Below are 26936 nucleotides of genomic sequence, written 5' to 3'. Positions count from 1 at the left end.
TCGGAAAACAGGAGAAAAAACGTTGTAGATGGGCATTGCCCTGGGATGCGAAGAGGTCCACTAGAGGAAGGCCGAAACGTTGGCAAATTTCTTTGAAAATCCCCGGGTGGAGTCTCCACTCCGCGTGATCTATCGTCGATCTGCTCAGAAGATCGGCCTGTGTGTTTGCCACCCCTGAAATATGGTCTGCCTTGATAGACGCCAGATTTTGTTCCGCCCAGAGACCCAACGAAAGAGCCTCGGACATCAGGCTCCGAGATCGGGTTCCCCCTTGTCGATTTATATGCGCCTTGGCTGCCACATTGTCCGTGAGGACCAGTACGTGTCGCCGTGTTACTAGATGGCGAAAATGTCGGAGCGCTAGATGGATGGCCCTCAACTCTAGCCAATTTATATTGTGTTGCAGATCTGATGCGGACCAACGGCCCTGTACCCAGTGAGACTGAATGTGAGCCCCCCAACCGAACAGGCTGGCATCGGTCGTGAGGACAATCCTGTCCGGTTCCTTGAAACACAACCCTCTGAGGACGGCTGGTGACAGCCACCAGTTGAGGGAACGTAGCACGTGGTGAGGGAGAGCCACTCTGTTGAGAGAAGCACTAAGGTTCCGCCTCTGAAAGGGAAGCATGAACCGTTGTAGTTCCCTGGTGTGGAGCCTTGACCAGGGTACTATCGCTATAGCTGAAATCATCTTCCCTAACTGGGAGAGACTGACCAACGTCGCCGACCGACTGCTGCGAAGTCGAAGAATCGACTCCCGTATGCCGTCCCTGCGATCTTGAGAGAGATACACCCGGCATTCCAAGGTGTCTATGACGGCTCCCAGGTGTAAGAGCCTCGTTGTGGGGTTTAAGTGGCTCTTTGGAAAATTCACCGAAAATCCGTGGTCCTGGAGCAATTTTATCACCATTTTTAGGTCCGTCAATGCTGTCTGGACGGACGAAGACTGAATCAAAATGTCGTCCAGATAACAGTGGACTCTTACTGGTATCAATCGTAAATGTGCTGCCAGGACCGCCAAGACTTTGGTGAATACTCTGGGAGCTGATGAGAGGCCAAAAGGGAGCGCCCTGTACTGGAAGTGACTCCCTTTGAATGCAAACCGTAGAAACCGTCGATGGATCAGAGAGATAGGGATATGAAGGTACGCCTCCGTGAGGTCGATAGACGTCAGGAGGTCCCCTTTTCTGACGCTTCCCAAGATGGAACGGAGCGTTTGCATCTTGAATTTGTGGTAAGCTACATGAAAATTCAAGTCCTTTAGGTCTAGAATAGCCCTCCATTCCCCTGACGCTTTTGGTATGACAAAGAGGATGGAGTAGAATCCTTGACCTCTCTGATCCAGCGGTACGGGTTCTATGGCCCTGATGTGAAGCAGATGATGGATAGCCTCGTTCATCAGCCTTAGTTTTGTGCGGTTCCGGGGGTATGGACAGGATAGGAACCGATTTGGGGGGTAGGAGACAAATTCCAAATGTAGACCGTGTCGGATAGTGTTGATTACCCACGTATCCGTGGTGGTAGTCTCCCAACGGTGGGCAAACAGAGAGAGTCTGCCCCCTATGGGAGGTGCCGTTGAAGAGTCACCTGGAACGGCGGAAAGGTCTATTGTTCCCTCGAAAGGGCCGTTTCCCCTGAGGTTGTTGTCTGGGGTCGGGATTTTGTCTGTCCGGCTGCCTATCTTGCCTGTCTTGCCTTGGCGGGAACGAAAAGGCTGAGAATAGGTGTATCTTGGTCCCCCCCCGAAAGGACTGCTTGCGTTGAAAATAACCAGCCCTCTTGATTGGTCGTTTGAGCAAGTCTTTGAGGACCTTGCGTTTGTCCTTGTTCTCTATCAAGTAAGGATTCAGAGAATCCCCAAATAATTTAGAACCCTGATAGGGAGCCGCTGCCAATTTCCATTTGGACTTGGCATCGGCTTGCCAATTTTTCAACCAGAGCATATGTCGTCCAGTAACGTTGGACGCCATAGCCCTGGAAGAAAACCTAGCGACCTGCAAAGATGCGTCCGACGCATATTCAGTGGCTGCCACCATTTTACTGAGATCCAAGTGCGTGCGGACATCCTCCGCTGGAACCCGTGCTTGGAGTTCCCGGAGCCAGGTGAGGGCGGCCCTGCTGAAAAAGGAGGCCGAAGTTGCGGTCCTGATCGCCCAGGCAGCTGCCTGGTGCGTTCTCTTGTAGGTGGACTCGCACTTGCGCTCCTCAGCCTTAAGGGCCTCTGAAAACTCACCGGATATGGCCGTGGCCGATACCAGGGGCCCTAAGGGTTCGTCCACCTCAGGAATTTCTAATGCTTCCTCCAGCTCCTTGGCAACATTATACAGTTTCTTATCTGTGTTACCTGGTAAGGGAAGTGACGCCGGAGAGGACCACTGCTTCTTGATTGCAGTCAGAAACAGGGAAGGACAGGGAATACGATGTTGTGTTGCAACAGGTTCAACGTAAACTGGAGCCGCCTCCAGATCTGGAAGAGCGGGAGCCTCAGTTGATGAGGATCCCTGTCCTAGATGAGCCATAGACGTGGCCTTACGCAGGATGGTGACAAAAAAGGCAGGGTTAAATAAGCCCGTAAATGTAGGAATCTCTGGAGGAACGTCTTCCTCCTCTGACATTAGAATTTCCTGACCAGGGGGAGGTTGGTTGAGGTATGAGTCCTCAGAAACAACAGACCCAGAAGGAGAAGATGGGACATAATGAGCCTCCACTTCCGGTTGGGGAACAGGAGTGGGCAAGCTTGATATTGGTCTAGCGGCCCTAGCCCTGGCGTCAAGGGCACGGTCAACCGCCTGTGCAATTAATAGCGCTAGGCGCTCCTCCGAAGGAAAGGGAATTGGTTCAGCCGGGCGAAGCCCCGCCGCAGTAGGTGTAAATGTGGCCTCCGGAATCCCCTGCGCTACCCTAGACGTGGAGGGTTGGGGACCTGGGGAAACCTCTTCCATCCTGGTCTGCGCGGGAATAGGGAAACAATCCCCACTCGACCAGACACCCCTGGGAGAAGTTGAAACCCCAAGGGGTAATTCCAAGTTTAACCCCGCAGACTCAGTTGTCTCCAATCTAGCTCTTTTCTGTGCTTTGGAGAACTCTTTTTCCAAGGCTTGGTGCCTCCTGGTAGCTTGTTTATCTGTCTGTTTAGAAGTTTTGGTGGTAGAATGGCTCTTGTGAGTCGCTTTACCAGCGCCTTCTGTACCAGAAGTACCTGATGAGGAAGGCAGGGCACTCATTGAGGAAAGAGTAGTTTCCTCCATTCTCCAATAACCCTGAAACACAATAGGGGTTCCTGTTATCAGGAGAATGTCAAACTCTGGGTAAGGACAGACGGACTACAGGGACACCTGGAACCCAGATATAATTCCCGGTTGGATAAGGACAGGTACACTGCTGGGGCACCTGGAATCCAAGGGAGATATTACGTACGAATAAGGACAGACACACTATAAGGGGAGCCTGGAATTCGTACTTAAACACTGTGGATAAGGACAGACACGCTAAAGGGGGCGTCTCGAATCCCAGTATAGTGCCAATTAGTCAATGATAAAATAAATAACCAGGAGACACCAAAGTTGAAACAATGAGCCAATAGTAATTTAAAGAATCTCAATAGGAATAAAGGAAGGGTTCTGACTCTGTATTGTAAAAAAGAAGATCTCAAAATGGCGGCCGGCTTAAAATGGCGGCCTACCTTGTTAAGGATAATAGGTCACCCAATATTGCCGCAATTAGAAGAAAGGGAAAGACTATCTGACAATGGGTATGTAGACAATAGGTTTAACAATTTATCTTATTTCACTAAAATTTGTAATTTGGGAGCAATTGTGCAAATTGCGGTTTCAAAATGGCCACTGCGGGCGATTCAAGGACCACGAGGCCCAAAATGGCGTTTCTGTAGCACAAGCAGGAGCCAGGGAAATATTTCCCCCCCCCCCGTACTCTCAGGAGCCTCCGCACGCAAACTGTCAAGAAGCGAGGAATCGGAGCAAAGGAAACTATTTCCCTGTCTCCGATAGCTGTAAAAACGCCGATTGTAAAGGAAGCCGAACGCGCGCGCGCGCACAGCTCCGCAATCAATAAAGGCTAATAACAAATTACGAGGACTGCGGCCGCAGCCTCGCGAAGGAAAATGCTGTCGGTCCCGATGACTGCAGCAGCAGCCTCGCGGACGAAAAAACGCTGTCGGAGGAAATCCAGGGGCTTCCCCCCCGACTTGCTGTACGCGGGCGAGTCTATGGAGCCGCAGCCGCGAGCTCCGTGAGGCCTGTGTAGCTGGAAAAAACCCCAGCCGTGGCCTTCTACCGGGCAACAATTTAAGGTAGATCGACAATGCGAGAGCGTTTCCCGGGGCCCGTTTCTGTCCGTTTGATCTGTCTACGGGGTTGCAGCCGCAAGCTCCGTTAGGCCTGAGCCGTTGGTCTCCTATTCGGGAAACGAACCCAACCCCGTCCGATTCCCTGCCAGGCCCAATCCTATCAAACAAACAGATCTGAGACTAACAGCCGTTAGACTCTTGTAAATACCCACAGGGAATGCTGTGAGGGGAAAGAAGGAATCCAAATTGTAAGCACTGAACTAAGATTTTTAAATTGGGAATGGAAATCCACCAATGACTGTACCTGCCTAGAGCCAAACTTGCAACGTCTGTCCTGGGCAAGATCAAGTCAAAGACTGGGGATCAACGGTCCAGGACGGGCGTGGCAACTTTGGCTGACTTGATCTGATTGGGCAGGAATACAGTCTACTACCCAATGGTGGATTCTCCATCTCAAGTGCTGGAGAACGGACAGTTTCATTCAGGAGCAGACAAAATAAATATTTCAGAGGAAAAATAATTATTAACAAGTGATCATTGAGAAGGTCAAACTGGTTTCTTAAGGAGGCATTTATAGATGTATTGAGGCTCTCTGAATTATTTCTTTAATACAACTATAGATTATGGGCTCACACTATAGTAAATCAAGAAGCTTTTCCAGAAAATGGGAGTTGCCCTTGTGGAGAAATCAAATCACTGAATAAGAGCAGTTAGATTGCTCTATATTCAGACTGCCACACTTCAAAATTGTATACATTTTCCAACTCTTTCTTTTCAAATCTTAGCTGTCAATTTAGAGCAGAGTTTCTGCACAAAGAGACTATTTTCTACTCTTCAATGTTTGATTGTTGTGAGTCTCCCCACCACCACATTCTATCTGCAAGCCTGTGCTTGTAAAAATCTATAATGCAGTGAGGGTTTTTTTCCAAAATAAGGATATTTGAATTGAATTATACAAAGAAATATAAAAACTGGCAGATCTAAATTATATAAAAAGTTGGAAGGAGAATATAGTGTATAACTCAAAACTCATAAAAATACACGATGTTATTTTTAGTAAATCTCCCAATTTAACATTGTAACAAAACAATAAAAGCTATCAATGATTACAAGCAGTAATAAAATTAACCAGTTCCAGAACTGGGAAACCTCTCAATATCAGTTTGCTGGAGTAAACAAAACTGCATTTATTTCTACCCATCTGTTTCTGGGTAGAAATAACAATAATAAAAAAAATAATTTTAGATGCCCCCTGACTCCTAGCCACTTGGCGCAATTTACGAATTGCTAAAAACATTTAAAAACAAAGAAAAATACCAACACAAAAGAAAAGAAAACAAAGTAACAGAGATGGCACAGAAAACAAACCCAGATGGAAACAAGAAAAAAGAAAAGGGGTGTCACACATCCTTGCCAATATCCTTGGCTAAGAGCTACATCTTCATCTAGGCCAGGGGTAGGCAACCTTGGCTCTTTTATGACTCGTGGACTTCAACTCCCAGAATTCCTGAGCCAGCTAGCTGGCTCAGGAATTCTGGGAGTTGAAGTCCACGAGTCATAAAAGAGCCAAGGTTGCCTACCCCTGATCTAGGCCCTTCAAAATATCAGTATGATGGGAGCCATTTGAACCTTTGAGGGAATTTATTCTTTAATAGAGGAATCTGATTTCCACTGTTCAAACTGAATGTCATTCTAAACTAGTAGGGTTTTTTTTTTGAGTTATTTAAGTAGGATGAGTCATTTAGTTCTGTTTCAAAAGTTTTTCTGTTTAACTTCACACATCTTAGGTCTGCTCTGAGGTTTTATGTGTTAAGATAGCCCTTTTTAAGCAGAATCTGTAACCCAGCAAATTTGTTTATTTCTCAAAAAGAAAGGTATATGTCTGCCTTGCTCTGTACATTATATTACTGTATTACATACTATATGCATTCTTTTGGATCTGTAAGTCCTTGGAGAGCTTCTCTATGAATTTCACATTCTCCTCATTGTTAATACTGCCTATTTATTTGCTCTGTCCTCTAGTTCAGTCCTCCTCAACTCATGCTTTCTAGATATGTTCAATTTAAACTCCTACAGTGCTTAAGCAGTACAAATGAATTCTAAAGTATCTGATAAGCACAAAGTTGGAGTTGGCTGCTCTAGTTCCAATATACACCATTTCTCAGAAAAGAAAAAACAAGGCATGCAAAGATAGTGTTCTTTTTCCTTGCATTTTGCTTGTAATAATTGCTTAGCTATTTAATAATAGGCAGGAAAATGGATAGCAATCAAAATAAGCAAAAGAGCAGTTTCAGAAAATCTGGGAATTAGTAATGGGCAAAAGTGACATGCCATGATGTTTCGGATGACAACTCAGTGTTCACCAACACCTGATAAGTATTCTCAAAAGCACCCTCTGTACTTGTACAATTTTCAGAGGCTGTGGAGGCCATGAGAGAATGTGATATACTCTCATGCAGCCTCTGTGACAATTTGCCACAGCCGCAAACAAATCACCACAACCAACTGACCACAACCAACTCGCCGACTTGCAACTTGCTATATGGCCAACTCGCCACAGGACAACTCGCTGCAGTACAAGAGTTACACTATTATCAAAGAAATAGTGGAATAGAATCATTAAAGAAAGGATGCAAAAGGAGAGACAAAATGAAATGTGAATAAAAAATAATAATTTTTTGTTTATTTTAAATAATTAAATTGAATTGTTAAATTGTCCCATGGCAAGTTGTCCCGTGGTGAATTGGCCGTGGTGAATTGGTCACGGCGAGTTGGCCATGGCAAGCTGGCTGCAATGAGTTGGTTGCAGTGCATTGTCCCGTTGTGAGCCTCTGGACCCTACAGAGTTAGCATGAGAACCATGCTCTTTCCCCCCCCCCCAAACTCTCCCCCATACATATACCGTGATATTTATCAGATGTTAACATACATTCTTTTAACATTCTTATATGTAAGATACTTTTAATGAAATACATATACACGACTTTTGGTGTTGCTCGCCATTTCCCCTTTCACTGCATCCACACTCCTTCTTCTCTACCTTCTTTCTCCCTTTCTTCTCTTTCTTCCCTACTTCCCTCTTCTTCCTCTCCTCTTCTCTTTCCTTCACCACTCTCTCCTCCAACCTTCCTACTTCCTTCTCCCCTCCTTTACTCTTTTCTCTCTCCTCTCCTTTCTTCCCTCTCATCCCTCTTCAGATACAATTCAGGGCCTCTGGACCTTCTGAAAATCGTGCAAGAATGGGGAATGCTTTTGCATGGTTTTCAGTGGCTGCAGAAGCCACTGAACATTCTCTAAAGCCGCTTCAAGAATGAAGGCCTTGTACAGCCTCAGGTAGGCCACAGGGGCTTCTCAACAAAAAGAGAGCATTGCCTGAAGTAAAGCAGCATTCAGCAGATCCTGGGAAGTGCTGGGCCACCTTGGCAATCACCCCCTGGGGAATGATATGAGGTGGACTTCTTGAGTGGCAGTGGTGGTTGCCCGGGCCTCTACCTCAGCACTGCTACTGAAGCTACCGAGTGCCACTGTTCAGGATGTCCTAGATGTGGCAGTGAGAGGAGGGGAAGAAAGAGAGATAAAGAATTGTTTCCCTTTTGTTCAGAGTGGGGTGTGATATACCAGAAGAGTCAAGCTACATATTTTCTGCATTTTTGATACACTAAGCCAGTGGTTCTCAACCTTTTTAATGCCGCGACCCCAACCGGTCGTAAGTTGAGGACTAAACCGGTCGTAAGTCAAGGACTACCCAACCGGTCGTAAGTCGAGGACTTTCCCTGCCCAGGAGCGCCACGCATGCGTGGTTCTGCCCCCTGCGCCGGCCGAGGCATAGCTGGCAAGCGGCAGAGACGGAGCAGGCCGACCACCAGCTGGCCCAGCCCAAGGGAGGTAAGGCACCCGCCGGAAAAGGGAAAAAAATGGCGGACAAAAAAAATGGCGGACAAAAAAAATGGCGGACAGCCTTGCTTGGCGACCCCCGTGAAATGGTCGATCGACCCCAAATGGGGTCCCGACCCACAGGTTGAGAACCACTGCACTAAGCCCAAAAGTTTGCCATCACTATGCTATTATATGGTTGGAGTGATATGAACAAAAGGCTGAAGATCTCAAACCTCTCTTTGAAGTCTTTTGGGTCCACACACCCTAGCTTTGCTACCCCTTATCTTCTGGGGAGCACATCAACTGGCTTTCTACTCCTTACCCCCGCTTATAAGAGAGAGAAGGTTTTAATCATCAATGTGGCTTTTCTGTCAAATGTAAAGGAAAAATAAACGTAAGAAACAAAGAAAAAAACTCGGTGGTGTTTCTGCCTATCCCTATGCTGTTGAAGCATGTGACAAATGGAATCATCTCTTTCTTCCCCTCTTCCCTTTGGGAGGCAGACCAATCTTACAAAAAGATAAATAAAATCAACCTTTGTTTAAAAAAAAGGAAAAGAAGGAATGCAAAAATCCCTTTTTAACTTAGTCACATGCAAAACATCCAACAGGAAAAGAAATAAAATATACAAAGCTATTCAAATCACAGCTCACAATTTAAAAGAATCTTCCACAGAAAAATCCTATGGGTAGATCACAAAAAGATGCTGTTCTGTTTCTAATTTAAAGGCAATTTTGCTGAAAAGAGAGAGCATTATTTGATTCTATTGTTTATCAGTATATTTAAAATATATGGAAGTTCTACTGTATAATAACAAATTTAGTTCATTATACCCTGTATTTACATTTCATATTAAAATGTTTTTTAAAAAACTTCCAAGTTAAATAAAACACACAATTACAAAGCTTATACTGAGAAAATAAATACAGGGTCAAAGTATTAAGCTTTAGCAATATACAGTAAAATATAGATTAAAATTCTAACTTTTCTGTGTAGGCTTGTTTAACTTAGAGATAAACAGATTCCTAAACTCTCCTACTTATTTTCCTGGGCTTTATAAAGTTTCTAGTGGATTTAAACCTTTACTCAAGAGGCTGAGAAGAATGTTACTTCTCTTCTTTGACCAGCTCTGAAACTCAGCTACTACCTTTGTTCTAAATGGATCAACAATTTTCTGCTCAGCAGAAACAGAAGGCCTTGGGAGTAATCTCCCTGTATATGCAAACCCAAGCCATCCCTTTGAATGCATAGTGGAACAGAGATGCCACTAGCTATCCGTGGGGCAGGCCTACCATTTCACTAAAGCAGCCATTTACAGATATCTGACACTGCTGAACTGCAGCACTAGATAAAGTCTCCTTAGAATCACGTTTGACTCCTAGTAACTCCAAGGACAAAGCCATGTAGTTCTGCTGGCAAGTGGTAATGGTTTGCAACTCCTTTCAGGATTGGTTGGTTTATGCGTGTGTGTATGTCCCTGTATTTTTCAATCTTGGCAACTTTAACATGTGTGGACTTCAACTCCCAGAATTCCCCAACCAGCATACTGGGATATCCTACAGATCTAGTATTTCCTGGTGATTTTTATCCAAGGAGATATTGTAGGAGGGAGTGCTTTGTTAGTCTGGCATAACAAAAAAATCAGGACCCTGATAGCATTTTTTCCAACTAACCAATGTTATTAAAAGGTGTATGCTTGTGTGAGTCAGAAAAGATACCAACAGAGTCCTAATTTCTTAGCCAAGTATTAATTAGACTGACCTTTTCAGACCAGCCATGGCTGGGCAGGTGCTCTAGCACAGAGGTTCCCAATCTTTTGGGCACCAGGGACCGGTTACATGGAGAGAGGTTTTTCCACCGACAGGAGGGGGTGTGGTTTTGTGTGCTGCCTGCATCCCATAGATAGGGCTTTGCTTGTTTGTGCGGGCCGGTTGCTGGCATGCCGCGGCCTAGTACCAGTCCACAAATCGGGGATTGGGGACCCCTGCTCTAGCACTTTCTTATCCATACATGTGTGAAAGCCCACACACTGCAGAGACCCAAAAAGCAAAAGGATAATTTACTTGTTTTACATAGTGCTAGAATGTATATTATCTGACATTACTAGAACTCTTGGGGATTATGTATGAATACACCACAATACTACTCTGCTGGGAGTTTAAAAAGTGGAAACGGTGGGTAGTTCTGGTGCTATTTAAAACCATAGACCAGAATCTTCATGCTCTTATGAGGCAACTTCATAACACTACCTATGGTAAAACTTCAGTGTCTTTTGTCATTCCCGAGACTTGGATTTCTGGAACCAAGGATAGATATTAGATTATTTCTCAATAAGCTTCTGACTGCCTGCTCAGGGCCTCCTTTTCTGCCCTAGGTATTGCTATCCCCAACAGTATCAGATACTCAATTTTGTCAGCATTTAGATCTGAGCCCCTGACAACATAATAGAAGATGGGAATATCTCAGATGTGGGAATATCTTCTGTACTTTAATACTGCTCAAGTTTCAGTGGCTGGACAAAAAACAATGGAAAATATTTCAATTTATATTTCAAAACTGTTAAGCTACAAACAAAAAAGTCACTTCTATTCTATCCTTATACTATCTCATAAACAGAATAAACAGAAGCTATGTCTACAAAGGACACCAAGAGACCTTTTGATTTAAATCTGGTTGTACCAAATGTTCAAGATTAACTTTACCAAAAGAGCAGTATGTCCAAGTGCAGAATACCAATACCTAACACACCCACTGTAACACCTGCTTGAGACTTTCTTATCACTGAATGAACAGGCAGATGGAAAGAAAAAGAGACATAGAAAAGGTACACCATTGGAAAAATACATATATTTTTAAAACAGAGGTCTGTGTGGGCTAATTCAATTCAAATCGTCTGATTGCTGATTTTGCTTTAAACTCTGCTCCACATCTGATCAGATAATTAGTCCATTTAACCCCGTTGCTGTTTGCATTGAGTTCTTCTCACAATCACAATAAAGTACCATCCTCTAGCCTAGTTCCCAATCCATAAGGAGAGCAAGAGGCAGGAGATTCAATCTACCTCTGGATCAAACACTGCAACTTATTTCCTACTTCACTGATCAGTCCTCTCCCTTGCCCATGAATCTTCCTGCTTGACTTCACCACTGTCATCCCCTTCTACTGCCAGCTGTTTTTAGAACTATTTCTAATCACTGAGGTAGAGCAATGTTGCAGTTCAAGAATCATGGAAAATTCTTGGAAAACATGGCCATTAGACTTGGCCTAATAATTCAAAAGCAAGTGAGCCAAGGCACAACTAACTGGTGGGATGTGGTTCAGATAAGCTGAACTACTAAAGATGGAGAGACAGTTCTTATCTGGATGCTTTCCCATTACATTTTATTTTAACTCTACACATGCAAACTCATAAAATTAGGTTGAATGCTATGCTATTTTCTTTTTAAACATAGATTCAGTATTTTTAAAAGGGTAATCATAAAAAGAATGTTTGCCTCTGCAATTTAAACAAGTAGCCCAGGAAAAAAATGTACCATATGTCCTGATAATGACACTATGTGCTATGCACTAGCTAGTTAGCTAATAATGTGATTGATTGATTGATTGATTGATTTGAACAAGCAATAAATCATAAAATACTGGAAGTAAAATAAGCAACACTGCCACATTATTTTTTCAGCCAAAGCAAATTCCCATACCTCAAAATACTTCTGATTCAATAAAAGGTACATTCTAGTTTTCCAGTATAAAAATCTGGCAGGAACTGAATCAATTTAATATGTTCCATCAATTTATATGCCTTAGGAAATATGGACAGTGAAACAACAAATTTCATTTTCAAAGAGTACTGGATTATTTTGCACTTTTGATAAGTAATGACTAATTAAGCATCGCTCCAAAGGTGGTAATACTGTATATACCAATCTGCTTGCAATTCTGTCAATACAACCTAAAAACATTAAAATTTAATGGTTTGGGGTGCCACCTATAGATTATCTTCCTGGTCAATTCTTAATGTTAGATTTTAAAGGAGGTCTATGTCACAAACAGTTCCAGTTAGATTCGTTAAGTTCATCTTCTGAAAGTTTTGGAGAACCTGCTGTGCTTAATAAAAAGAGTGTTATGTAATACTGAATAAATTTCTTTGCTTTAAAAATAGTTGTACACCATTCTTCAAAAGCTCTAATGGCTAAAGTGATTAACTTTAAACAGTTTAAAAATGCATTTTTAATGATTCACTTGAAGTCAAGACAGAATTTATTCACCGGTAACAGAGTTTCCATCAAAAATCAATTCCACTCCATGCATTGGCCATACTAGTTAGGGAGCCAAGCCTGTTCATTCACACCGGATCCTAACAGCCATCAAGCACCAGGACAACTCACTAGAGCACAGGTGTCAAACTCGCAACGTCACATGATGTGTCGTGATATATCTTGACTTTTTTCCCATTGCCGGCAATGGGGTGGGCGCAGTTTTGGCGTGACATATCCAGCCCGCGGGCTGGCAGTTTGACACCCCTGCACTAGAGTATCACTTGGTCAGCAAGTCAAGGTATACAATAAAACAGATACACTGATTATACCCGACCACATGCCGTTGGATGTTTTCTCCTAGCAATTTATGTAGATGTTAAATAGGAGGGGAAAAGAGCATAAAGCTCTGAGGAACTGCAAGCGTTGCACACAGTATTCAGAGAAAGGAAAGAAAAACATGGTAAAAGAGTACCCAACTTTCCGTCCCTAAAGTTGATCCAGGGGATACCATGAGTGATAATATCAAAAACTGTGAGAAATCAAAGAGGCTCAAAAGAATTGTGCCACCTCTATCTTGATCCTGCCAAAGATCATCCATAAACTTTATTATTATCTCAGTGCTACATTCCATTCTGAAACCTGACTATAAAGAATACTGAGAGTTCATTTCTCCCAGAGTCCTCTGGAGTTACAGTCCAACCACCTTTTCTATCACCTTCCTAAAAAGAAAAGATTGAAAACTGGATGAAAATTGTCTATTGAGACCAATGTTGATTTCTTAAGATAGAAGTGCATGACACCTCTTTCAAGGAAGGAGGGAATACCCTGGTCATTCAAGGAACAACTTACTGCTGTTTGGACCTAATCACACATCATCCCTGGGGCACACTTAACTAGCCAAGAAGGAAACAGATCTAGCCAGCAGGTGGAGACACTCATAGCTCTGGGGACCCTGCCCACCTCCCCAAGATATACAAGTATCTATGGTACAAACTCCTCCCAGATAACAAAACAAGATCAGCCTCAGTCAGATCAAGCTTGTCGGATTTGAGCAATTTTATCTATCAGATGTCTTGCAGCAGTCATGAAAATGTTTAGGCCTCTCCATTTCTAAAAGAGTGAGAAATAGCCTAAATAGGGACTACTTAATAGTACACTGTGCACACTGTAAGAGAAGAAAAAGAGAAGAAAAGAAAATTTTGCTATGGTTTTCATCACAGTAATCTAGGATTGTGTACATATCCAGTCAGATTTGCTCTCAATCTTTCTCCATTGGTAGTCTAGCTCGCTCTTCTGCCACTTCTTTTCCTGGTATTCTTTGGTAAACAAGGGGCACCATAGGATCAGCAGACAGAAAGAGGTCATTCAGGACCAATCCAGGACCTTTGTTACCATGTGACCACCAATGAGAGTTGGGTCACTGACCATCCATGAACTCCCAAGCTGGTTCAGAGTTTACAATGAGTGAAGGCAGTTTGAGGTCTTCCATCAATATAAGCCCAGAAACTCTGATCACCAGCCCAGGTACAGCCTTAAGTGGTGAAGCTGCTGTGCAGCAGGAAGGCCACTACAACAGAACAATCCCAACTAATTTCTTTAGCCCAACTTCACACATAATTTCATATTCATTTATCTGGGGATAGATGCTTCTACAAGTTTCCTTCACCTGACAACAGCCATTCTACCCTCAATTCCACAGCCCTAAAATCATGTCCCCAGATGGTTATAACTCTGAGTGGGCAACATCACTTTCTGCACCCATTCAAGTTTTGGTAATGCATGCCATGTCTGCCCTCTCATTCACAATGAAATCATGGATGAAGTAAGCTTTATTGCAGGGAAATCTGGTAGCATCTGGAAATGAGGCCTCCAAGGATCTGATTATGTGGCATTCAGGAGGAGCACAAAGGCTGAAAAGCTATATCATGTGATACATCAAATCATCCTTCTCCAAGAATGGCTCCTATCAGCTTTAACAACCCCACTTCAAACCACCTATGTCCAGGCTTTGGGGCCTCTATAAAACCAGTATCACAAAGCACCCACACATCAGCATCATCCATTTCAGAGGAGATTCTGGAAGCTGTTTCTACATAACATTCAACAGCTTCCCTAAGGGTCTGATCTACCCATTCAATGTTCCAATTAAAAAAATAAAGCAAGTCCAACAATGACATGTTCTTAACATATTCAGGATAACTGTAAGAATCACTAAATTGTTTTCAAGGTGTTTACAGAACAATTACTTTAATATCTGATCAGATTCTTTTTTCCTCTTTCTGAAGAAAAGAATATTTATCTCTTCCAGACATTTGTACTTCAATCATTCTCTTAGGACTTTTTAAAGATAAGAATAGAGCTTCAGCCAAACCGTCAGAGGGTTCGTTGGTATCCTAGAATGCAATTCGTCTATCTCTTGAGATTTAAACTCATTCAAAGTAAATAGATCTTTGACTATATTTCTCTTAAGTCTCAAGCTGGAACTATGTTCCTTGAACCTGTTTTTCACAAATACCCAGTGGGATTAGGGAAGACTAATCAAAATGGGAACTGAGTAATTCTGCCTTTGTTCTGTTATCCTTTACACTATCTTCTCTCAACAGCTCAGTTTCTTTCTCTCTTTATTTTCCAATAAGTTTGAAAAAACCTGTTATTTTCTTTACCAATCTCAGATAATTTTGAGATTTAATTTTCTTGATAATATCTCTACAAATCTGAGCTAATAATATGTATTTCTTCTATTCCTCTTTCTGTTTTGTATTTGTGTGGGTTTTTTAAATTCACTAAATGTCGGCTTCTTCTCTGGTTTTCCATTTTTCTTCTTTGTTGGACTTGTGTAGTTTTGCTTTTAGTCTCTCCATTTTTCAGAAAGTTTTGACTCATTTTTTCCATTAACTACTCCTGCCATATAATCCATTTTCTTCAATTTCAAGGTAGATGTATGATTTAATTTCCTTTTAATTTCCCCATAAAATCAAGAAATGCAGTATTACGCAATTACTTTTACCCAAAGTTAATTCTCCATTAATTCCAGTCTGATTGCTGTGTCTTCCCTGTTAGTTATGATCACATCAGAAAAAGACTGATTTCCTTCTACTGAAAGAGAAAAGCTGTTCTTTTTTATTATTCTGGGAAAATCACTGACTCTGTCTCCCAGCAGATGTAGGGATAACCAACATTCCCTCATTACTACTATATGAAAAAGATGTGATTTGCTTTTGGAAAGTATTATCTAAAATGCTCTTTTTAAGAATTCTTCAAATTATTTTGGAATTCAGTTTTGAGCTTGTAATAAATTCCACTGCATTAATATTGACTTTATAAATTAAATAAAAATTTTAAGAAATTGTTTCTTAAACACCAACATTACAAACAAATTATATTAACATATATTAAAATAAGGGCTTGTAACTGGCATAAATCTGCATATTTATTTGTTTCCTGCCTGCATGTATTTTGATAATATGTACTAATACAGAATACATTACTTCTCTATTATAAAGACTGACAGCTTGGTATCCAAATCTTCAGTTTGTTATTTTTTTTTCAATTTTATTTCCAGAAAAGGCATATGATTGAAAGAGGCCACAATAGATAATAATATATAGTTTATAATATATTATGTAGTTAGCTATTAATATAATTCTGTGCTAAACAGCATTTTGAAAGAAAGATCAGAAAAGCTGAAAACTTTTGATAAGATTTAGCAGTGCAAGTAGTCTTTGTCTAGCAACCACATTGGAGCTGGCAACTCTGTCATCGAGTTAATTAGTCACTTATTGAAACCACAACTGTGGTTATGATCTTACTTAAGCTTTTCTTTTCTTCTGTAAAAGTTGTAAATGTGAGAATAATGCAGTTACTTTTTCATCACCATCATAACCACGAATGGTTGCTAAAATAAGAGTTGCTAAGTGAGACATACTCTAATCCAATATATCTAAGACCATAATAGATAAATCAGATATCATAAAGACAAGAATGATGTTGCAAATTATCCATTTAATAAGGAAATAATAATAGAATAGAATAGAATAGAATAGAATAGAATAGAATAGAATAGAATAGAATAGAATAGAATAATAATAATGATAAAGTTGGAAGGGACCTTGGAGGTCATCTAGTCCAACCCCCTGCTCAGGCAGGAAACCCTATACCATTTCGGACAAATAGCTGTCCAGTTTCTTCTTTAAAACTTCCAGTGTTGGGGCATTCACCGCTTCTGGAGGCAGGTTGTTCCACTGGGTAATTGTTCTAACTGTCAGGAAGTTTCTCCTTAGTTCTAGGTTGCTTCTCTCTTTGGTTAGTTTCCACCCGTTGCTTCTTGTCCTGCCTTCAAGCGCTTTGGAAAATAGCTTGACTCCCTCTTCTTTGTGGCAGCCCCTGAGATATTGGAACACTGCTATCATGTCCCCCCTCGTCCTTCTCTTCGTTAAACTAGACATACCCAATTCCAGCAACCGTTCCTTATATGTTTTAGAATAGAATAGAATAGAATAGAATAGAATAGAATAGAATAGAATAGAATAGAATAGAATAGAATAGAATAGAATAGAATCTGGAAGGGACCTTGGTCTGTGGACCAGTACCAATCCTGTAGGCAACTGGGCCATGCAAGCAACAGGCGTGCACACGAAGCTTCATTTGAGCATGCGCAGGATCTGGATTGCACGTGCAAAACCATCCCCCATCACCACCTCCACTGCCTTCGATCCATGAAGCCATAAAAATTGGGGACCGCTGGTTTTTGCATCACCCTGCATATTTCAGTTGAATCATTTTCATGCAGATGACAAGTTCATCTAATCATCATAACATATGTGGGGAAATCATCTCTAACATTCCAGATGCTGGATTCTTGGAATTTCCATCCCAAGATGAGCCCTAAGTTGTGAAAACTGCTCCTTAAGAAATAATACATATATAATTTTGCCAGTATTCTTCTTTCAAGCCAACTTCTGAAGTTTCTGCTAAAATAATTTCCCTCCAGCTTTATAGAACTGAATACCTGCTTTTGCCAGTATTTTTAAATATACTTTTAAAATAAAATACATAAACATAAATCTGAACAGAGTATAAAGCCCACTGCATTTGCAGTCTAATTATTAGCATCACAATTATACTGTTGATTTGTTATTTGTAAAATGGAGTGATATATACCAAACACCTGATTCTTATTGCACTAAATGAACCAATACTGCTAAATGGGAGAAAAAGATAATGAAAGTTGCTTCAGTAAAGCTGCTATTATAATCTCTCTGTTTTCAGTTTTTGGCATGTGTTAATGTTTTAATAGAATAGTTAAACAAAAGCAGTTACAATTACCTGAAGGAGGTCGCTGAGGTCAAGCAGCATGTCTATTCCTGAGGTTAAGGAACTTAAGAGCATACTCATTCCTGCTATATAGTATTTGACTGTCAACAAGGAAAAGACAAAAGCATTTTATTCTGGAAGCACACAAAACAGGACATCTAAATATTCCAGTTCTTAGCAAGGAAATGGTGAGGATTTAAAAGGGGGGAGGGAGGATGCACACAAATATTTAAGTTGGATTTTGTTCTGGCTTTATATGAAACACTTTGCTTAAGTTTTAAATGGTTATCTTAGCCAACAATGCATACAGATTTCAAAACAGAACTAACTGTTAAGAGGCACAAAACCTCTGCCAAAGTTTAGCAGCCTCTGTACTGCATAGCAACTGTCCCAAGGGATGGAGAATAAATCTTAATAAAATCCAGAATCCCAAACTTCATCTCTCCAATCTTTAACCAAATCACGATTTTCCTCCTTCGATAAAAATAGTTATGGGTTGTCCCAAAACAGGATCAGGCTTGCTTTGTGAACCCAACCTCCAATTCAAACTTTGATCTCTACTAGGTTCTAGTAAATTGTGTGTGTACTTTTAGTTCAACACATGCAGCATTACCTAGTAAATATTGTCAAAATAGGTGGGAAGCATGTCCAATTATACATTATATCTGTATTTTTATCATTGGGAGCTCGGCTCTTTCTTACCCTGCCATCATCTGTTCACTTGCAGTCCATTTTATTCTCAAAATCATTTCAGAAGCAGACTGAATGAAGTACTAAGCTTATTTTCCTTTCAATCAAGATTATATTGTACCTCTCCAGCAATCTTAATTTTTGTTTATATTTATTTGTTCTAATGAATAGTTGTCGTATTGTTTTTAATTGCTGCTGACTGTACATTCACATTCATTGAAATGGGCAGCCATATAAATTCTAATGAATAGTTGTCATATTGTTTTTAATTGCAGCTGACTGTACATTCACATTCATTGAGATGGGCAGCCATATAAATTTGCTAAATAAAAAAAATGTATGTAAATCATTCAGCTGAGTAAGGAACATACTGAATATTAGTTTGATTTAATTCAGCAAATTGCCAAAATCCTTATATTTTATTAGGTAGAAATGAGGTATCCATGGTCATTTAACTAGCAAATCCTTAATGAAATCAATAATACTTAAATTAATTTATATAGTAAATCTTAATTTTTCTAATACTGCAGATGAAGAAACAGAAGCAGATAGTGATTTATTTACTGCCATAGCAGAAGTAAGATTTAAGGAAAAAACTTTCATAATTCACTGTTCAGTTCTCAATAAAAATATACTACACTACAAGAATATGACATGTAGTTTCGATACAAACATGTGGTATGCAGGCTTTTAAAAAGTATGCATATATTGTGTTAGAGTAAAATGCAAAGATCTACTGGTATTGTAAATCAGTTATACTTAGCTTAACATAAACATACAAAACTACACAGCCTGCATTGATTCTTTGGGTTCTTCTTACATAAGCTACACATGTTTACATGGCCTGTATAAGCATATCCAACTTCAGACAAGTCTTTTACATAGACACACCCTTAGACCACTATTTTACCAGTAAAAGAAGAGGGTGTGGATTTATTAGTGTTCCAGAATATTCAGAAACAATTTTGTCAGCCTCCAATCAGTTCTTACTAGCTCTTCAAAGAAAAGCTACGGTATATAAAGAAGAATCTGTATATATAAAAGGCAGTTTCCAAATATGAATGACCTTGAAACTAAGGATGAAGCTATGCAAACAGCCAGAATAGACTTATGAGTCCAATTTGTAATTCTGAGGCCAGAAGGTTAGATTTTTATGGTCTTTGAAAGTGTCACTCTCTAGTTTCTTTATATATTAATCATTCACTCATATGCACCAAACCAAAACGCTGTACTTTAGAGCTTAATTACTTTTCCTTGGAACTAGAGTTAAATAAGTATATATAGCTAGTCGATGAGGAAGGTTGCACGTAGAAGGGAGGGAGAGGAGCTGAAATCCTTTGGTGGGCCACAGAAACAAAGTTGAAATCTTCAGTTCCATTCCTGTAGCCCACCAAAGGATTTCATAGAAACATAGAAAACTGATGGTGGTGGTGGTGGGAAACCTAGTGATCCATCAAGTCTGCTCTGTTTTCTTTTTAATTTAATTTGTGTATTTATTACTTTTTAATTATTATTTTCATTATTTATTTATTTTTATCAGATGATGGGATCCTAGACATGTTTAAACTCAGTTACTGATGACTGACCCATTACCTCCACTTCCAAGCTTTCACTACTCTTTCTGTGAAATAATACTTTCTTCATTATTTTTAAACTTCCCTCCTGTCAATTTGAAGTTGTGCCCCGGTGTTCTTGATTTCCTCTCCCTGCAAGTGTTCCTGGAGCCTACTAAAGGATTTGCCTCTATCCTTCTTTCACTCTGTCCACTTAACAACCAGGATGATTAACAACTTAACCAGGAGTCCTGGGATTGCGATCATTGAGCATAATAGTCATGTGGACATCCCACTTAATGACCGCTTCACTTAACAATTGAGATTCCAATCCCAATTGTGGTTTAAATTGAGAACTTCCTGCAATCTATCCTTCTAAAGCATACAACACCCTGGGTTCAGTTGAGTGTGGGTGGAATAAAAATGAATTAATATCTATACAGGTAGTCATTTATAGTAGTAAGTCTTACTAGGTCATATGTCATTCCAGCTGTAACTTGAAGCAACCATGGAACCAGACCCAATTTTACAACATTTTTGCCCTGGTCATTAAAAGAATCTGCAGTTATTAAGCAAATGCTGCGGTCATAAATGTGAATCCATTCTTTTGAACGGACATTTACTGCCAGAAACCAGCAAAAACTAGCTCACTGTAATTTTAAATGTTTATTAAGTGATCAGTTTGTAATTCAAACACTACCAGCATAGCATTGAAATCATCTCATATATACTTTCTTAACAATTTATATAATTACCCAGTACCAGACTTCCCAGGCCTACAGCCTGGCAGATGCAGAGATGCAGAGATGCAGAGAGTAGCATATCAATAGCTGGATAGTCAAACATTTCAAACACCTCGAAAGGAATCTGCCACAGCAAAGACTGCCTAGCACGCATACAAACCTTAAGAATGAATAATGGTTTAGCACAGTACTTCCTGATTAAATACAGAGCACAAAAGAATTATTTTTATTCTTTTTATTATGATGATTAATCACACAGTCAGCCAGATGTTTAGACTGGATTTGGCATTATTTATAATTATGCTTTTTTGCATTATTATACATTTTATTATTTCAATTTATGCCTGTCATACCACACTTAAGACAGCCAAAATATAAATCTTTAGATACCTACAAAAATAGCCACAATTATTATAACTCAAAAGGGCTGAATAAAGTGGAAAAGCTTAACTCCATTCTTGAGATTAAAAATAGTACAGGCGAAATGCAGCCCCCAAGTGACTAGATTCCACATTTTGGAGGCAAGGCAAAAATCTTATTAGTCATCAACTTTCTTTGAAGGAGATTCAGAGACTCATTCCATTAATAAACAAGAATAAGAAAAGTTCAGACCACAAACATTTAATCCACGTCTAGTAATATCTGGCAATGTTTAGATGCCAAACTATGGAACAAAGGGAAAATGTGTCATCTGCTATTGCTGGGCTGGCCTGAGTGAGAACAATTATCAGTAGGAAGCAGTTGTAAAAACACTTTTTTGTTTGCAAGCTTTTTTAGAGTTGGGGAGGGAGAGACAGTGAAAAGTTGGAGGACTATGAATCACAGAAATAGTGATTTCATTCTCAACAACTTGCTGGAAAAGGAAAGGTCACAAGGCTGGAGCAAGGCTTATTTCAGGTCTTTCCTCAGGCTGGAATGCAAAACACAAACCAACATTTGTCCCCCTAGATAGTTCAATATTATCATCCATGCAAGCTCTGAGAGCCCCATATACGGTCAAGCCCCTTTTGTTTGCAAGACTATTCCTTTGGGCAAAGCCATTTGGCAACTATTTATATACGGATATTTCATGTCCATCACAAAAGAAACTATATAAAGAACAAAAAAAAATACTAAACACAGCAAAGTTTAGATCTAGTTATAAATGTTGAGTTGGCTCTACTGCAATGAAATGAAAATCAATTCAAACTACTGTGTCCAATTGCACCCAAATTAAAGCATGCAAGGTATTATTATGTCAAAATAAAAATACCGGGAACTGGGAAGAGGGAAAGGCAAGAAACCAATAGCAAAATTTTCAAGCTTTTTCCAGACCCAAATTCTGACTTAACCAGACACATCTGAACAAGAACTGAGTGGCTGAAATAGCATTGCTGAACGTGGTGAAGTCAATTGTGACCAAGAAAAATTAATCTACAAGTATAAAAATATTCCCAGCCAATGCCAGAATCAAATATAATGAGATTTTTAGTAAGTCAAATGGATCAGAAAGAGAAGCATAATAAGTGAAGGGAAAAAAGGATTCATGCTTCATACTGGCTGAATCTTTCAAAACTAGATATTTTTATTTCATTTATATATCAAATGTGGAGACCTCCCATAGCAATAAATTTAAGTACTAAAGAGTGCATGCAGTACAAATATATTGGTAAAGTAGAGCATTAAACCTTTATTTTGAAGGTTATCAATTGACTGTCAATAGTCAATGAAGTATTTTTAAAAAATACAAAAGAAAAAAAAATGAAGACGTTCAAGACAAGTTGAAGAAGTTCAAGACAAGTTCAATAAAGATAAAAAAAACCCTGATTAACAAGCAACAATCCTTGGATGGAAGTGTCACCGAGTACAGTGAAATGTTAATATAAGATTTTATATGCTATTGTCTTTTTTGTGGCTCATAAAAACATATTACATGCAACAAGAAAGAGACAGTAATAACACTAGACTTATATACCACTCCATAATGCTTTACAGCACTCTCTGAGTCATTTACAAACATCACCATATTTTCTCCAACAATCTGGGTCATTTTATCAACCTCAGAAGGATGGAAGGCTGAGTCAATCTTGAGCCAGTCAGAATTGAACTCCTGACTGTGGACAGAATTAGCCTGCAATACTGCATTCTAGCCACTGTGCCACCACAGCATAGATCATAAATTAGCCATCATAATCACAGTATATTAAATATTATGTAGATATGAACTTTCTTTATACAAAAATATATGAAAAATATAGCCCGACATATTATACACAACTGATTTTTCAAGTTCTCTCACACATTTAATTGGCCACCTCTCTGTATCTCTCTCTATCTCTCTCACACATAGACACAAATGGACACATATGCATATCCTACCAAATAAAGTGCATTTGGGATATGGTGCAATTTTATGTTTTCACAATAATTTTAAAAAAATATTATTGCAATGGAAATTGTCAAACAATAATTTTCTAGGATTTTCTGGGGACATAGAAAGAATAAACTAGATTGTTGGAAAAGGATCAGAAATTCTACAAGGACAGGAAAACGGGGACTAAAGAAAAAAAATTTTAAGAATAGGAAGTACAATGGGAGACAGGAGAGCTAGTACTAAATAATACCTTTAGTGAGAAATCACCCACTCATTGCTAAATTTATTTTATTCGGAGCCCTAGTTAATTTAAAAGATGATTTGCAATATGGTTTCTTTATTTACAAGATAAGCTCCAGTTAAGAGCTACAGAATTAAGCTGTCAAAAGATAGAAGTTGTTGAATGAAGCATACCGAAGAGTGCTTCAATGCTCAAGGCAAATTACTGCTCAGCTTCAAGCAGTTTTTCAGGTCTATTATTTTTGAAAAGCATGTAGACAGACAGACTTCTGCATGCAACATTTCTACCACTTTTCATCCACTCTATAAATCTAAATAGCTATTTGGCTATCTTAAACAAAATTCTAATATTCAAAAAACATTTAAATTGCATCTAGTCAATCTTTTATAATGGCTTTTATTTAAAAGTATGCAACCAATAGCTGTAACCCACTTATATGGTATCAAAAAGCTGCCTTACAATTATTATATGGTTTGGTTAAGCTTTTTCTCCTGCTTGATCTGTAATAATGCCGGACTCACAGAATGGAGCCAGATATAGCTTTTTATCTTTTGCCCATGCACTATAGTCTCTGCTTCCAAAACTAGTTTTCAATTATCCAAGTACAGATCATCCTAATCTAGTTCCAATAACAACCAACAAAATTCATGACAGACATGGTCGTAAAGTACTCTGGGGTTTATATTCTAGGCCCTTTCCTCTAGGCCCCAACATAGTTTCCTTGCTGCCTTTGAGGGACATTTAATTTATTTTGACATAACTATTCTCTCCAGCTTGGAAACCTCTTGTTCCTGCCTAATCAATCTGACTCCTTACAATAACTACTCACCACTCTCGCTGTCTACCTTTGCGCGATTCCATATCCTCTACCCATTGTGGAAAACAATAAAACTAAACACATGTTCTATAACTGACAAATCCAGTAGTTGAGGAAGGAACATTACATTACCCTTTTCCACTTTTGCAACTTCTGAGTCTTCACAAAACAGATAAAAAGGGGGATTTTACCTGTACATTCACTTTGCACAGAACTTCACTATTTTCTGGCTACAAGAAACATTAATAAACATCAGAAATCCTGGTACCAACTGAAACCTGTCATCAAATACTTAAAAAATGAAATATAGCCAAGACAGAATCCAACAACTATACAACAGAAGTACTAGGACAGCTAGTAAAGGCAGAGCAATTCTACAAGAGAACTAATTCCATTGTTTTCTGCTAGATTTTGTTCGGCTCCGGAACACATAGTGGATACAGAAAGTCTACACACTCCTATTAAAATGCCAAGTTTTTGAGATGTAAAAAAAATCAGACCAAGGTAAATCATTGCAGAATTTTTTTCCCATCTTTAATACAACATATAAGCTGTAGAATTCAATTGAACAAACTGAAATCTTTTAAGGGGAAAAGTAACAATAAAAAACTTAAATAACATGGTTGCATATATTGCATAAAGGTACACACCCTTAAACTGATACTTTGTTGAAGATTAACAGGGATGTGTAGACTTTTTATATCCACTGTAAAGTGGCAGAAATAACATCAAGGGTAACCGTATATCATTTTGTCAAACTCACGTCATGTGACGTGTCATGACATATCATGACTTTTTTCCAAAGGGGCGAGCGCGGTTTCGCTATGATGCATCCAGCCCACACCCCTGCTTTATATGATTAGACTAAGCCTTTTCAAATGCAAAGTCCTTAAGATGTAATCCAAAACATCTGGAGAGCAGTAGGTTGGAGAAGGCCAGTAAGTATAGAACCATCGAAGTGTACTAAATGTTAAGGCCTTTAAAACACCAAGGCAGGAGGCAGAACTAGCATCTGCAGACTCAGAGAGTTTGCGAGAGAGGAGGTTTGAGACTGCCCGTCTGTTTTTCTATAAAATCAATTCCAACTGTACAGTTCTACAGTCCACTGGGCAGATTTTATTCTGCTTTTCACTAGAACTTTTCAGAACAAAAACATAGCTTAAAAATAAACACAAAATTCGAAAAACAATTTTCTCTCTACGAGGTCATTATAGTTCAGGAGGGAACTATATAATAATTCAGTTAATCTCCACTTATAACAAAAATTAATGTTCTTCAAGCCTATTCATGCCCATTTGACAAAAAAGAATTATGGTGTAACCAGCACAAGCTTGCAAGATTTTCTAAACGTAGTAAACAGGAAAAGAAGCAGTAAATACAACTCTTAACTTTATGTATTCTTAATCCTTATTACAGTCTACAAATAATCATTTTCTATTTCAAACAAAATAAGACAACATAAAATTGCAATTAGGTCATTAATTCATCAGAGAATGTCTAATTTTACAGACAGTATAACAAAATTTATCCACTTTCAAGGAGACAAGAATCGTACTGGTCTAACAAAAGTAAATGCACATAACATTAATCAGAATTGTCCGAGTAATTTTCCACACAGGGAGTTGTATCTTGTTGGCCTAAAAAAAGAAACATGAAATATGTTGGTTCCAGTTGGATTGGAAGGAACCTCAGTGATCTTCTAGTCCAACCCTCTCCTTAAGGCAGGAGACCTTACACCATCCTGGTCAAATGGTTGTCCAGTCAATTTTTGAAAATCTCCAATAATGGAACACCCATAATTCTGGGAGGCAAGTTATTTCATTGATTAATTGATCTCACTGTCAGAACACACTGCTTAAGTGCTCTGTTTGATCATAGTCTATCACCAGAATTGTCACTTTTGAGAACTGATAGTGTTGCAATTTTCAAATCTTGAAATGTTGCTTGATCTTGAATAAACATATTTAAAGTATTTCTTTCTTTAGGTGTTGTGACAGAGATTTTGTATGCTCTGCAAAATTAAGATTAGCTTTCTGTAACAATTTGCAAAGCCCAGAAAATGCAGGACATTACTTATTTTTTAAGTGTTTGTCTTAAGAGTACAGACTGAACTTTTCTAGGATCCATTTGTACACATTTTGTAGAGAACTAGTAATCCATATAATCCAATTGGAGAAGGCCAAACACATATTTTTTCATCTTGGCAGAAAGCTTGTGTCTGCAGTTACCCTAAAACTCTTTTAAAAGGAGTCAGTTTCATGCAAAGATGGGTCTGAAAAAAAAAATCAGTATGCCATCCAAATACAGCTCTAGAAATTAACATCCCGCCTCCAAAAAAAAAGGAAAATATTTTAATAATGTGGAGAGGACCAATTAACCAATTTTAACAGCATCACTATTATTCAAATTTGCTCTACCTGTTATCAAAGACAGCTCAATATTCATATCTTTTTCATTCTGATCAAATTGTACACACCTCTCAAGTCTAATACTTTGCATGAATTTCTGTAATTATTGTCCAATAATTGTTATGCCCTCAATATACCCTCAGCATATTTGAGCAGACTCAAAACTAAATCTCACCAAGAGTTATCTGTAGTAAATTTTGCTAGCACACCTACAGTAAACAATTCACACACTGAACCATAAAAGTTAGAAATTGATTTTGGGCTCTCCAAACTTCTCCAGCAAAGTTCCATGACAGAAAAGACATATTGCCCAGGCAGCAGGTTTTTGAACTGCCCCTGGCTAAGGCAAGTCTTGTCCCAACTGCTGCATTCATTGTACA

The 26936-nt window shown here is 39.4% G+C and overlaps 1 protein-coding gene across 1 annotated transcript in view; it reads right to left on the bottom strand.

The window, feature by feature from the left end:
• Nucleotides 1–26936, bottom strand: part of BRF1 (BRF1 RNA polymerase III transcription initiation factor subunit) — a gene marked incomplete at its 3' end in the record, with an annotated part of 159380 nt that overhangs the window by 89397 nt on the left and 43047 nt on the right. Inside the window, exon 4 of the mRNA XM_015823490.1 lies at nt 17764–17795. Within this exon, the coding sequence (XP_015678976.1) occupies nt 17764–17795 (32 nt within the window). The remainder of the gene's footprint in view (nt 1–17763; nt 17796–26936) is intronic.

The sequence above is a fragment of the Protobothrops mucrosquamatus genome, unplaced genomic scaffold (assembly GCF_001527695.2).
Source record: "Protobothrops mucrosquamatus isolate PMUCROS unplaced genomic scaffold, P.Mucros_1.0 scaffold1886, whole genome shotgun sequence".
Lineage (NCBI taxonomy): Eukaryota > Metazoa > Chordata > Lepidosauria > Squamata > Viperidae > Protobothrops > Protobothrops mucrosquamatus.
This window is presented reverse-complemented; position numbering and strand designations above follow the sequence as displayed.